Below are 14397 nucleotides of genomic sequence, written 5' to 3'. Positions count from 1 at the left end.
GTACTGCAGTTCCCCTTCACTCTTATGTAGGCAGCGGAAACGGCTCTTGAGTATTCCAAAGGTCCTCTCAATGGTACAGCGGGTGGTTGTGTGGGCACTGTTGTACCTCCGCTCCCCAGCGGTGGCAGGATTCAGGAGTGGGACTCTTTAAATCGGAATTCGCAAACTGCGATTTTTTTCATGCATTTAATTTTGCGAATTCACAATTTGAAATTCCTTTTTTGCGATTTTTGCAATTTACATGGCTGAGATTGCGATTCTGCAAATTTATTTTCAGAATCGATTTCTCGCAAATTTGCTAATCGCTAATTTTGCGATTAGCTATTTCGCGATTGCTATGGCTCTCATACATGGGGTATCTCTGTTTTGCGATCGCAAACACCTTTTCTTGCGATTCGCAGTGTTTGCGATTGCAAAACAGCTTCATACATATGGCCCTAAAGAGAGCTCAATGAGAACTTAGAGGTACACCTAAATTCTCTGACCAGTCAGATATTGTTAGAGTCGGGGATCTCTGGTTGGCGCAAGGTTGCCCTTGTGTCAAGCAGGAACCATCTCCTCCACGTCAGGGCGCAGGATAACCCCTTGCGAATGACCCTTGCTCACCCTCTAGGTGCGTGGCGTGAGCAGCCAAGGCGATTCCTCAGGCGTTGTTGGTTAAGCACCTACAATCATACACACAGCAAATACATCAATCCCCCCAGAAACGGACACCAGACTTGGATATATATAAAAATACGCTTCTTTATGTAAAAATAGGTATATATATCTCAGCAGACTTATCACAAGACCAATAACGTTTTCGCTAGGCCACCAGGTTATAAAGCAGGCAAAGGTTCTTTGTTCGTAGTTTCAAATGGATACTTTGTAGTCTCTCGCAAATGTTACTTGTAGTTCCAGTACTCACAGGGATCGGCTCCTGCGAACGGGGAAATAAGGCGTTGCGGGCCCCGAGCCCGATACTGGAACTTCTTTCGTGATGTGGAGAGCCGGCACAGGTCGGTGCGACTCTCAGCTTGAGAAGTGGTCTTGGGTCCTCGATCAGCGGGTGTGGGCAGGTAGGCAGGCACGGCCAGCGACCCTCAGCACGGCGGTGCGGGGGGGTCTCCACAGCGGGGGCGGCGCGGCCTGAGATGTCCGGGGATAGCGAAGCGGGGTCACAGGGCACAGTCAGTGCAGCTGGATGACCCGGCGTAGATCACAGTCGTCGGACGGCTTCCGGCGGGAGGGGTGATAGCGCGTTCAGCGCGCTCCAGTGGCAGGCGGTGACAGGGGTGCAGGCGGCCTAGCCCGGGGACAGAGAGCGGCTCCGGACGGAGCGGGGCTCTCACGGGGTTGCGGCAGGCGAGCTCCTGAGTGTCACGGCCCTAGGAGGGGCGATGAGGGGCGCAGTCTCTTTTCCAGCGGGATGCCCACACGGCTCGAATCGGAGGACGAGCAAAAGCACAGAGAACCCACTGGTCCTGGGGTTCAGTTCAGGGGGCAAGCTCAGATCAAGCCCTTGGAGAATGTTTCAAGCACAAAGCAGCAAAGTCTTTTCAGTAGTCTCTTCCTCTCCTTTCTCAGCAAGGCAAGCAGCAGGCCAGCTCCTCCAGCGTCTCCTTCTCCTTCTAGTCGGGCAGAGGTTCTTTGTGGTAAAACAGGATTCTCATTTCTTAGGAGCCAGTCTCCTACTTTTATACCATGATTCTTTTGTTCTTTAGCGCCAGGGGGCCTAGGCCTGGCTCAGTCCAGTTCTGGAGCACTTTGTTGTGGTGACTCTGCTCTTTCCTTTCAGCAGCAGGGCAGAGACATCAGCCGCCCCACAGGGGGCGGCGCCGGCTTTGTGGTGGCAGAGCACGGGTCTTTTCAAGAATCAAGGTGTACTCCTCCCACCCATCCTGGTGTCATCTCCCGGCCCACCACCTGGCAGCCAACCTGTCTCTGGGGATCCCCCCACCCGGCTCCTTACTGTTGCTAGGCAGAACACACACACACACACCAGAGGCGGACTGAGATGGTCAGGTCAGTAAATACTAACTTTCTAAAAGTAGTATTTACAAACCCAGGATATTAAAATAAACTTGACTACAAGAAGTATTTTATTATTCTGAGTTCAGGCATACTAAACTTGACACTCTACCATGCTCTCTTAGTCCACTGGGGTCACAGCGTTGGCGTGATCCCAGCAGCCCATTCTGGCCTACGGAGAGCAGGTAGCCTTCAATAGTGAAAAACGGAAAGGGCTGTAGTTCACTACTAAGACATGCCACACACACCAGGGCATGTCCTACCTTATGCCTACAATGCACCCTGCCCTTGGGCCTACCAGAGGGGTGGCTAATATGTAGGTAAGGGAAGGTTTAGGGACTGGCAAGTGGGGGCACTTGCGCAGTCAGCGCGACGGTCCCGGACCGCGCACAGGGTCTGCGGTGGCGGACCCTAGACACATTTTACAAGGCCGCCTTCTGTGGGTGGCGCAACCAGCGCTGCAAGCCCACCAGCAGCATTGGCATTCACAAGCCCTGGCACCCCTGGTGCACTTTACTGGGGACTGACAGTGAATCCAATAAACCAATCATGAACATCAATTACAGGTACACTTTACCTAGGGAGCACTTGCACTGCGGCACGGATTAGCCGTGGCGCAGTGCCCTGAGCGGACAACACCAGCAAAACAGTCGAGGCACACCATCAAAAAGTGGAAGGGAAACTCACGCCAAGGTGCCAGGTCTAACAGATATGATCAGCCCAACTAGCAAGCAAACATAATTTGTAAATCAGTGTGAAAGATGCATCAGACTGACTTCAGGCAAAGGTTCAGGACATTGTCTGGCATCAATGGTTTACACAGGAACAATCAATGGATTACAAAGGAGGACACAATCGGTTGCAAAGGAGGCATCAATTGTTTACAAAGGAGGCATTAATAGGTTGGAAAGGAGGCATCAATGGATTACACAGGAGCCATCAATGGATTACACAGGAGGCATCAATGCTTTACTAAGGAGACATCAATAGTTTATAAAGGAGATATCAATGGTTTACAAAGGAGGCATCAATGGTTTACAAAGGAGGCATCAATGGTTTACAAAGGAGGCATCAATGGTTTATAAGGAAGGAATCATGAATTATAAAAGAGGCATCAATGGTTTATAAAGGAGGCATCAATGGTTTATAAGGAAGGAATCATGAATTATAAAGGAGGCATCAATGGTTTATAAAGGAGGCATCAATGGTTTATAAAGAAGGAATCATGAATTATAAAGGAGGCATCAATGGTTTATAAAGGAGATATCAATGGTTTACAAAGGAGGCATCAATGGTTTATAAGGAAGGAATCAGGAAATTCAAAGGAGGCATCAATGGTTTACAAAGGAGGAATTAATGATTTCAAAATGAGGCATCAATGGTTTATAAAGGAGACATCAATGATTTAAAAAGGAGGCATCAATGGTTTATAAAGGAGACATCAATGATTTAAAAAGGAGGCATCAATGGTTTATAAAGGAGACATCAATGATTTAAAAAGGAGGCATCAATGGTTTACATAGGGGGCATCAATCGTTTTCACAGGAGGCATCAATGGTTTACAATGGAGGCATCAATTGTTTACACAGGAGGCTTCAATGGTTTACAATGGAGGCATCAATAGTTTATAAAGGAGACATCAGTGGTTTATAAAGGGGACATCATTGGTTTATAAAGGAGACATCAATGATTTAAAAAGGAGGCATTGATGGTTTACAAAGGAGGCAACAATGGTTTACACAGGAACAAGCAGTGGATTACAAAGGAGGCCAAAACCGGTTGTAAAGGAGTCATAAATTGTTTACAAAGGAGGCATTAATAGGTTGGAAAGGAGGCATCAATGGTTTATAAAGATGGAATTATAAATTACAAAGGAGGCATCAATGGTTTACAAAGGAGGCATCAATGATTTAAAAAGGAGGCATCAATGGTTTACACAGGAGGCATCAATGGTTTATAAAGGAGAAATCAGTGGTTTATAAAGGACGCATCAATGGTTTACATAGGAGGCATCAATGGTTTACAATGGAGGCATCAATGGTTTACAATGGTGGCATTAATGGTTTATAAAAGAGACATCAATGGTTTATAAAGGAGAAATCAGTGGTTTAAAAAGGAGGCATCGATGGTTTACAAAGGAGGCATCAATGGTTTTCACAGGAGGCATCAATGGTTTACAATGGAGGCATCACTGGTTTACAAAGGAGGCATCAATGGTTTATAAAGGAGACATGAGTGGTTTATAAAGGAGACATCATTGGTTTATAAAGGAGACATCAATGATTTAAAAAGGAGGCATAAATGATTTACAATGGAGGCATCAATTGTTTACACAGGAGGCTTCAATGGTTTACAATGGAGGCATCAATAGTTTATAAAGGAGACATCAGTGGTTTATAAAGGGGACATCATTGGTTTATAAAGGAGACATCAATGATTTAAAAAGGAGGCATTAATGGTTTACAAAGGAGGCAACAATGGTTTACACAGGAACAATCAGTGGATTACAAAGGAGGCCAAAATCGGTTGTAAAGAAGTCATAAATTGTTTACAAAGGAGGCATTAATAGGTTGGAAAGGAGGCATCAATGGTTTATAAAGATGGAATTATAAATTACAAAGGAGGCATCATGGTTTACATAGGATGAATGAATGAATGAATGACAGATTTATAGAGTGCACAGCTACTCCAGGGAGTGTCCTGGCACTAACAGGTGAGACCAGGTGAGACCAGGTGCACAACCCATACCAGACCAGATGATTTTCTTCTTCCAAGAAAAAAAGCCGTTTTTTAAGCAGTCAGTCGCAGCTCCCAGTGGAGCTCACAGTGGAGCTCCTTTCATGCTTTTTCAGCCAAGAAAGTAAAGGCCTTACTGACCCTTTAAATCATTGAATAACTAGAAGAGAAGTGGAAGTGGAGTGTAGCTCTCTGGAGGGAATATACTGAGAGAATCTATTGGCCAGATATCGGGGGCTGGACGAGAACACTGATGTTTGGACCATCACTAGTGCTTTGAACAGTATGCATTTCTTAACGGACAACCAACGTAAAAACTTGAGAGCGGCTGTCATTGAGGAATGTCTAGGCAGGCAGAGAAGTAACCTGGATGCTGCATTGTAAGCCACCTGCAGGCACTTCACTTGGGCTTCGGAAGCCCCCAAAAACAGGACATTTGCGTAGTCGAGATGAGAATTGATCAAGGCATGAATCACTACTCTCCTTGCCTCCAGAGGCAGGAGGAGAAACAATTGTGTGATAGTACAGAGAATCGCAAATCATTGACCTACTACCGCAGAGAACTGAGCCTTCGTAGACAAGATAATGTCCATTTGTAGTCCTAAGTATTTTACCACTGGAGAAGGGGGTGGCGGGGCTGGCAATGCAGAGGGCCAATGATCTTCCCACCAGTTGGACATGTGAGTCAAAAGAGGGCATTTCAGTCTTCTCTACATTGCATTTCAGTTGGTTGCTCTCCATCCAATCAAAGAAAGCACACATGCAGTTGATAAAGAAGTTGGGATAGAAGCAGGTGGACCCTCAAAGGCAAAGAGAAGCTGGCATCAATGGTTTACAAAGGAGGTATCAAAGTATTACAAATGAGGCATCAATGGTTTGCAAAGAAGGCATCAATGGTTTACAAAGGAGGCATCAATGGTTTACAAAGGAGGCATACATGGTTTACAAAGGAGGCCTACATGGTTTACAAAGCAGGCATCAATGGTTTACAAAGGAGGCATCAATGATTTACAAAGGAGGCATCAATGGTTTACAAAGGAGGCATCCCTCATCCTACTGGACCTCTCGGCGCCTTCGACACCATTTTGCACCGCACCCTAATCACACGACTCCACGACGCCGCATGCACGACAAGGCACTGGACTGGATCTTCTTCTTCCTTACCTGCCAAACTCAGAACTCAGCTGCAGAGTATCTTAGGGTTCCTCCCCGAGCCCCACCCTTTTCAACCTCTACATGGCACCCCTCATAGCCATCATCAGAAGCAATGGAGTCATGATCGTCTCTATGCCGACAACACTCAGCTGATTCTCTCCCTCACCAACGACCCGAAAACTGCCAGAACCAAATTCCATAACAGAATAAAGGACATTGCCACCAGGATGAAAGATATCTGTCTAAAGCTCAACTCGAACAAGCCTGGGATGACTCTTGGTGGCCAGCTGCTCTGGGATCCCCTCCCACCTCGTCGGACCACCTATGCAACCTCAGCTTCATTGTATTGTATTGTATATAAAACTTATATAGCGCGAACTGTCACCCTATGGGTATCCTGACGCTTTGATTTAGAAGATATCCAACCACGAGAATACACCAATTTATCAGTGGGAGGGCCTAATGTTCAGCCCTTGGGAACAGCCAAGTTTTCAAGCTTTTCCTAAAACAAGTCAGGGAGTTAGCCTGTCTAATATTCTGGGGCAGCTCGTGCCATCGACGTGAAGCAGCCACACCAAATGCCCTGCCTCCCATCCTGGATTTCTTAAATCTTGTAGTCATTACCAGATTTGCACTAGAGGAACGGAGCTGCCTCTTGGGCTTGTACCAGGTGAACTTCTCCTGCAGTGGTACTGGGCCCAAGCCATGTACTGCTCTGAACACAATGCAGAGCGATTTAAAGCAGACTCTTTCCTTAATAGGCAGCCAATGGAGATCTCTCAAGGCCAATGCTGTAGAGGACCTACGCTGCCTATTTAACACCAGTTTTGCTGTCATGGACTGGACTCTCTGGAACCCCTGCAAGATGAATTGTGGCGCTCCCAAAAACAGGGAGTTGCAGTAATCCAGTCTGCTCAGAATTATACTCCTTACTACAAGAGGTTGAGTATCACTAGGCAGTAACAGAAGGATCTGCCGAAGCATTCGAAACAGTGAAAAATAGACACTGGCTGTTTTGTTGGCCTGTGACTCCATACTGAGCTCATCGCTCACAATTAACCACCTAATCAATGCAGTTTCCTCAGCCTGCTTCCACATGCTCCGCCTGCTTCAAAAGGCATTCAGATGGCTCCCCACAGAATCCAGAAACAGACGGTCACCCACACATTCATCACCAGCAGACTCGATTACGGCAACACACTCTACGCGGGCATCACCGCGAAACAGCTCAAACCACAGAAGGTCCAGAACGGCGCAGCCAGACGGGTCCTTGACATCCCCGCCACAGCCATATCATGCAACACCTCTAACAATTCCACTGGCTCCCAGTCAACAAGAGAATCACTTTCAAGCTCCTCACACAAGCCTACAAAGCTCTCCATGCCGAAGGACCAGCATACCTGAACCACCACATTGCATTCCACACACCTTCCAGATCACTCCTTTCTGCCCAACTCACCATTGCTCCATCCCCAAGATCAATAAGAATAGAACCGGAGGAAGATCATTCTCCTACCTCACTGCCAAGACCTGGAACACCCTGTCCACCTCAGACAATCCGCGTCGCCGACCCAATTCAAGAAGGACCTCGAGACCCAGCTCTTTGAATTATCCTGCACCCAGAATGACCAGCACCTTGAGACCCTCATGGGTGAGTAGCTGTTCTATACAAGCCCCCAAGTGACTGATTGCATGGTGAAGTATCAATGGGTTACAAAGGAGGCATCACTGGTTTACAAAGATGCCATCAATAGTTTACAAAGGAGACATCAGTGGTTCACAAAGGAGCCCTCAATGGTTTACAAAGGTGACATCAATGGTTTACAAAGGAGGCATCAATGGGTTACAAAGTAGGCATCAATTTACAAAGAAGGCATCAATGGTTTTCAAAAGAGGTGTTGCAAAGTGGGTTATTCGTAGTGGCAAATATGCATGGAACTCTGGAAGTCGGACCTCTGGAGCTTTTCAGTGTGACAAAGCAGCAGGTCAAGCAGGCTCGTAGCTGAAGGTGGCTGGCTTGGCTCTCGCTATTGAGTTGGTCCCCTTATGAGGTCTTTTTTTTAAGTTGCTTTAAAGTTCGCCAAACTACTGGAACTTAGTCCTGAAGTTTCTCTTAAGGGTCCAAAGTGTCCAAAACACAATCCAAGGGTCTGAAATTTCCAAGATAGTCCTAGAAAGGTTGGGACCACAAGTCCCATATTGAACCTGTACAAAACCCTTACAAATCCACTGGACGAACTCCAGGCCTGGGATTGTTGGTGGTGTTGGTCTAGGTGAGCTCTTTTAACCTTTAGCTTTCTGGGAGTCATCTCTTTATTCCTCTTGAAGCAAGGTGCATTCAAAGGGCTGTAGTTTCAGATAATGCAGCGGTCGCTGTCAGTCAGAATGCAGGGCCTGATCCTGGTCCAGTTCCTCATCATCATCCAGTTCGTCATCCTCCTCTGGTGTTACAGATGCCGCATCACGAGCGGCTGCCCAGGCCTGCAGCACCTTTGCAGCTCCACCTTCCATATGAAGCCTTTAGTAGAAAGCGCAGTCCCTTTTCAGAAATCCTTGAGCTGGGCTACAGTGTAACTCTAATGTTTGGCCAGCCTCAAAAGAAATGTTTGCAGGCGCAACTGTTGCTCCTGCAGTCAGAGACATGATTTTGGGAAGATTGAAAAAGATTTGAATTAGTCTTTGATATGGATAGTACTGTACACCAATTACTGTATGGAACTGCACAAATACAAGTACTATCCTCACCACTGATCCTCACTGTTTGAAATTGGTCTTCTGATTGGCAGAGGTATGCACCCTGTCCAAGCAGGAATCAAAATCCAAGTCAGGGTAAGTCAGATACACACCATAAATCAACCAGTACTCACCCCCTGGTAGCTTGGCACAGAACAGGCAGGCTTAACCTATAAAGTAATGTGTAAAGTATTTGTGCAACTCTTCAAACAGTAACGCAGATAAAACACCACAATTAACTCCACATGAGTTTATAAAAATAACATATTTTTTTAGAAAAACAAGACCAAAATGACAAAAATCTAATAATGAGGAGTCTGGATATGATTTGTTTTAAAGAATAAAATGTTTTATAGTGCTTAAAACATATAGTGCTAACCGGGACAATCTGGTTGTGATTGTCCAGGTCAAATTCAAAAGTTCAGGCTGACAGCGATGGAGCGTGGGCTGGATACAGGGACCAGCCTAGACCCGTTAGTAAGTACCTCAGATGTGTTAATGTCTGAGAACCATCGAGGATGTGTCAAGAGTCAAGATACGTAGAACACGAGAGAGATGTGTCATCATCTAACAGCTGGGCTGAAAATGATGCGAGCCGGACGAAGCAATGCGTCAGCTGCGAGCCACCCCAAGTCAGAGATGTGTTGGAAGCATCTTATATATGAATTCTTAGCCATCGCATGTGCTGTATTCTATCCGGTAGAGGGCCTCTTATTTTGATTTTGGGCTCATCTGTGTCCCTGGACCCTCCATTGCAGGGTTAGGTGGTTCTCTCCTGTGAATAGTACATTAGCTCCACCTGATTCCAGGGTTTTGTCCATTCATCTTTGCGGCTCTGGCCACAAGCCTCCTTTTTCGTTCTAGTTACCAGTGACATTGGCTGCAATCTTTCTAGTTGTTTAACCAGGCGCTTCCTCCCTTGATTGTGTTTGACTATTTTGCCCTGAAGAAGGTGAGACTCACACCGGGGTCACCGACCGAAACGCGCGTCAGTGATGGAGCTTCTATGTCAACCTGTTTTCTCCCCTCCAAAGATTCATGTACAAGTGAATTTTAAATTGTGCTTGAACTATGAATTATATAATCTACTGTTTGCTTATTTATTGATTAATTCTGGAACTGGCTAACTTGTTCTATCTTTGTGGATCTAACAGAGTTATCAATTGCCACATGTCAAAAATAAGGGGTGGTTTATCTTCCTGTTGACATAACGTGAGTTTCGAACCCCCATTTTGCAGGACATATGAGTATGTGTGGGTATGCACATGCTTGTGTGAATGATTGTGTGTTTGTGGTGTAGGATGTGCTTGGCTTATTTATTGTGTACTATAAATCTTGTTTTCAAACAATTTTTATGTGACATTTATTGAATAAATTGGATATTTTTGTACCCAATGTACCTGTGTATTACATCTTGAAAGGCCAGCATTTCATTTTTTTTTTTAAACTTATTTTTATTGCCATTTTCATATTTTACACATTGTACATCATACAAAACTGGAAGGCCAGCGTTTAATGTATGCGTTATTTATTTCAGTGACGATTAGCACTTTTGGGTTATTTGCACAGGCAGTATAGCTCCTCCCTCCCATCCTACCCAGGATAGTCCATTAGTATGTGGATGGCCCATTCGTCACACCTGAACTTCCTTTGTGTCTATTGAGAATACACAAAGCCAGCTGTCACCCACCCACCTCAGACATGTATTCAGAGAAAGGCAGAAGGCATCAAAAAGTTACAGTAAGAAAATGCCAACTTTCTAAAAGTGACATTTTCAGAACTACAATTTAAAATCCAACTTTGCAATATGTTTTGTGTTTAAATTGTGATTCCAGAGTCAATAAATTTGGAGGTCCAATCTCCTTACAATGAGAAATTACACTTATAAAATGTAATAAGGCAATTCCAATGTTATCCTAAGGGAGAGATAGGCCTTGCAGTAGTGAAACAACTTTAACAGTATTTTTCTGCCAGGACTTTTAAAACTTAAAAGTAGACGTCCTACTTTTCAAATACACTGCACCCTGCCCATGGGCTGTCCAGGGTCTACCTTAGGGGTGACCTATATGTAATAAAAGGTAGGGTTGGGGCCTAGCAAGTAGATTACCTTGCCAGGTTGACATGGCAGTTTAAAATTGCACACACAGGTCCTGCAGTTGGAGGCCTCAGACATGTTTAAAGGGCTACTTAAGTTGGTGGCAAATCGGTGCTGACGGCCCACTAGTAGCATTTAATTTAGATGCTCTTGGCACAGGTAATGCACTTTACTGGGGACTTATAAGTTAATTAAGTATACCGAATGTGGATAAACCAATGTTACCATGTTCTGAATATAGCACAGATGCTCTTTAGCAATGATCAGCAGTGGTAAAGTGCCCAGATTCAGTAAAAAGGAAGTCAGAAAGAACAGTAAAAATAGGAGCTCTGAAGGCAAAAAGTCATGGGAAAGCACGCCAAGGATACCAGGTCTAACGATTATTATTATTATTATTATTATTAGTAGTAGTAGTAGTAGTAGTAGTACCACTTGTAGGAGTAACAGTAGTTTTAGTGGGAGTAGTAGTAGGCGGAGGAGGAGGAGAAGGAGTAGTAGTTGTAGTAGTTGTAGTGGTAGCAGTAATGGGAGTAACAGTAGTAGTAGTTTTAGTAGTAGTGTTGCAGGGATTCTGCACATACACAGAACTATGCGCAGGAAGCCAGGACATTGGACCCTCTCAGGAATTGCGGGAATAAGAACACTCTTTAGTTCAAACACTAATACTTGTCCATAATGTGAGTAAACAGAGACACGGATTAGTTTAAGAGTGGAGTGGTATTCGGAAATACCGTTTTCAGCTGGTCAAATTTCCCAGCAAGTCAGTAAGGTAAATCATCCTTATTCTGTGGACGCTTGCCCATAACCGAATTTTCCATGATGGGACTGACAGTCAGTCCGGTAGGTCCAGCTGGTTGCGCAGCAATCCCAGGTGCTCCCACCTGGAGATTGCGCGAGACGTACTGTACTAGAGCCCTATGCACCTCGATTAAGGAGGTGTGCAAGACGCACAGTTCGTCTACTGGGACTGCTAGATAACGTGGATGTGCTGTGTAACCGGCCAAAACTGGCCAAATGGCCCCCGGTATTGATAAAGGACCTAAACGGATCGAAGTCACTGAGTAGGGTAGGGTAGGGCACCATTAACCAAATACGGTGTTGCTATGCCGAAATCGGAACTTCAAGAGTTCTATAAGGCCGATATACATGAGGTGTTGCAGTGTGAGTGTATACATGGAACAAGTTATCATCTCCATTTACTGCTTGAAACGTTTCCCAAGAATAAAACATCTCAAAATGGAAAGCTGGATCAGCTCCAACCACAAAGATAAGTGCGATACCCGCGTCAGGCACTCCATAATTAGTCAAATGCTGACGAAGCGCTGCGCGGCTATGTGCCGCAATGTTGACATCAGCCATAAGTACTAAGAAAGAATAACAACATAAAGCGTGGCAGCTCAATAGGGTAGTAATTCAAACGAATAATAAAACCATTTAATTGTATCAAGCTTGAAAAAACCTACAAAAACATCAATATAGGTAGGTAATGCCGTCACAACTGTCTTCCGGAAATCAGAAGCGAGGGTATTGTGGACAAGGACAAGTACTACTAAAGTGCCTCGTGAATAAGTACCAGACCAAACATTAGGTGCGCCATGTTGTAGGGATTCTGCACATACACAGAACTATGCGCAGGAAACCAGGACCTCAGTGTGTAGTGGTGTAACAAAAAAACCACCATGGTGCCCAGTACCCCAATCCAACTAGCTATAGTGTCTCATTCGTTCTCCATACTACAGCGAAGGTACCAATGATTAGAAATCCTAGAACATGTCATTTCGACCCTCTCAGGAATTTCGGGAATAAGAACACTCTTTTGTTCAAACATTTATACTTGTCCACAACGTGAGTAAACAGAGACATGGATTAGTTTAAAATGTTTATTTTAACTAACGTGCTCTATAATGCAGTACACGAGCCAATACTAGCAGCAAAATGCATAAGAACAATATAATCAACATTGGCACAATCCATATAGCACAAAAGGGGAAAGCATATTAGAATGACAGTGGAAACAAGACTGCTTCGCCTTGCCACCCTCCTCTTGCTAAGAGCTAGTTTATTATAATTATAGAAGAACTCTAGGCTTTGTCAGGGGGACCCCATGCCTCCAAGTTTAGATTCAAGGATTTACATCCCCGAACAAGCATAGCTCTTCTTTGTGGGAATGATTTTCTCAAAGTGCCTTTTCATGCATGTAATGCCATATTAAAAGTGCCCTAGTTTCAGGAGTGCAGCTGTGTTCCATGTTATGTCTATGGGGGTGGGATTGACCAAAGTGAATCAACAGCACACATTGTTGAACACGGTGTGCAGATGAGGAGCACAGTGTACAGCTAGATGTGAGAAAGGCAGACAGTTCTCATGTGAAAAAGAACAAGCAGAATATTTACGAGAACAGAGCCATGTAGGAACTTGTGCAAAAGTGGCAAAATGGCGGCCATGCATATGCTAATTTATGCTAATTTAGCAATGTCCGCAGTTAATCCCATGTCCTCACTACAGTATTAGGAGGAAGATGAGGAGAAGGAGAAGAAGTAGTAGTAGGAATAGCAGTAGTAGTAGTATTTATGGGATCGGTAAAGCTGCTTTTGACGCCACACCTAAAAATGAAAGAAACCATAGACCACAGTGTCCACCATCGGGGGTCTTACCTGAGATGGAAGACAAAAGAAATTCCATTTGAAAATGTTAATCTTTAATTGTTTCCTCGTTTTAGGCCCTGAAGCTTCGGCTGAGAGGACTCTGCGCATTGGAGAAGAAACTTTAATACTATTAAGAACCAGAAGATCCCCTCTTGCATCAATGGACAGAAAGACAAAGCTTATAATTGAAAATGTTTTGGTAACAATGTGTTCAGATTTAAATGGTTTTGTTTTACAGGTGCTGCAAATGTGACCACTTATATTGAGACTGATTTCGGTTCATTTCTGTGATGTGTGACAATGATGAATTCTGTTACAGAAATCATTATACTTTGTAATTAAACATCAAGTTGACTATTTTTTAATTTTAAGACAGGAAATAGGATGTTTAGTTCCTGTAACAAATCCACTCTAATATGTAAAATTACAAACAAACATAATTATTGGTATATTGAACTAAAATTGCAGTAAATTCAACAAACGGTGATCTATCCTATAAAGAAACCAGAGCAATAGACAAAGGAGAAGTTGAAATAATGGAGACATAAGCATTAAGAGAAGCGAGAGAAAATAGACACAGTATTATAAAAGACATTTGCCAGCAGTCAAACTGTACAGAGTGTAACTAGATTAGTTTGGTTTCCGGGCAGCATCTTTCAATGTCCAACTGTACCCACTTTACTGAGAGGGGTGAATGCCATCAGCCTCCTCATCTCTTCCAACTGGACGTAATTGTTGCAATCTCTACCTCATCAAAAACAGCACAGACATCAAGGAAGCGACAGTCACTGAGAAAATTACCTTCATGTCAAATGCCACTGGCTAGAATCTCTGGTCCATAGTGTTGCATCCAAGCCTACACTTTTGAAAGTGTAAAATTAGACTAATATTTCTAGCTCCCTGACACAGCCACAGGTCGCTACATAATTGGATTAGATACGCAACTAAAACGAGTATCTAAACTAGAAAAAACTATTGTTCTGGCACTTCTGATGTATGTTTTTTATTTCATTTCGAAGAACA

The 14397-nt window shown here is 44.2% G+C and overlaps 1 protein-coding gene across 3 annotated transcripts in view; it reads left to right on the top strand.

Moving 5' to 3' along the window:
- The window catches only part of LOC146808733 (uncharacterized), a 415671-nt gene extending 401954 nt beyond the window's left edge, over positions 1–13717 (top strand). For all 3 annotated transcript variants that reach the window (XM_085615545.1, XM_085615547.1, XM_085615546.1), the window contains one exon: positions 13449–13717. In XM_085615545.1, coding sequence (XP_085471671.1) covers positions 13449–13455 — 7 coding nt within the window. In that variant the 3' untranslated portion in view covers positions 13456–13717. The remainder of the gene's footprint in view (positions 1–13448) is intronic.
- The last annotated feature ends 680 nt before the right edge of the window (positions 13718–14397 follow it).

This window comes from Triturus cristatus, chromosome 7, assembly GCF_964204655.1.
Source record: "Triturus cristatus chromosome 7, aTriCri1.1, whole genome shotgun sequence".
Classification (NCBI taxonomy): domain Eukaryota; kingdom Metazoa; phylum Chordata; class Amphibia; order Caudata; family Salamandridae; genus Triturus; species Triturus cristatus.
Note: the sequence above shows the minus strand (reverse complement) of the source record. Positions and strands in the feature narration are given on the sequence as shown.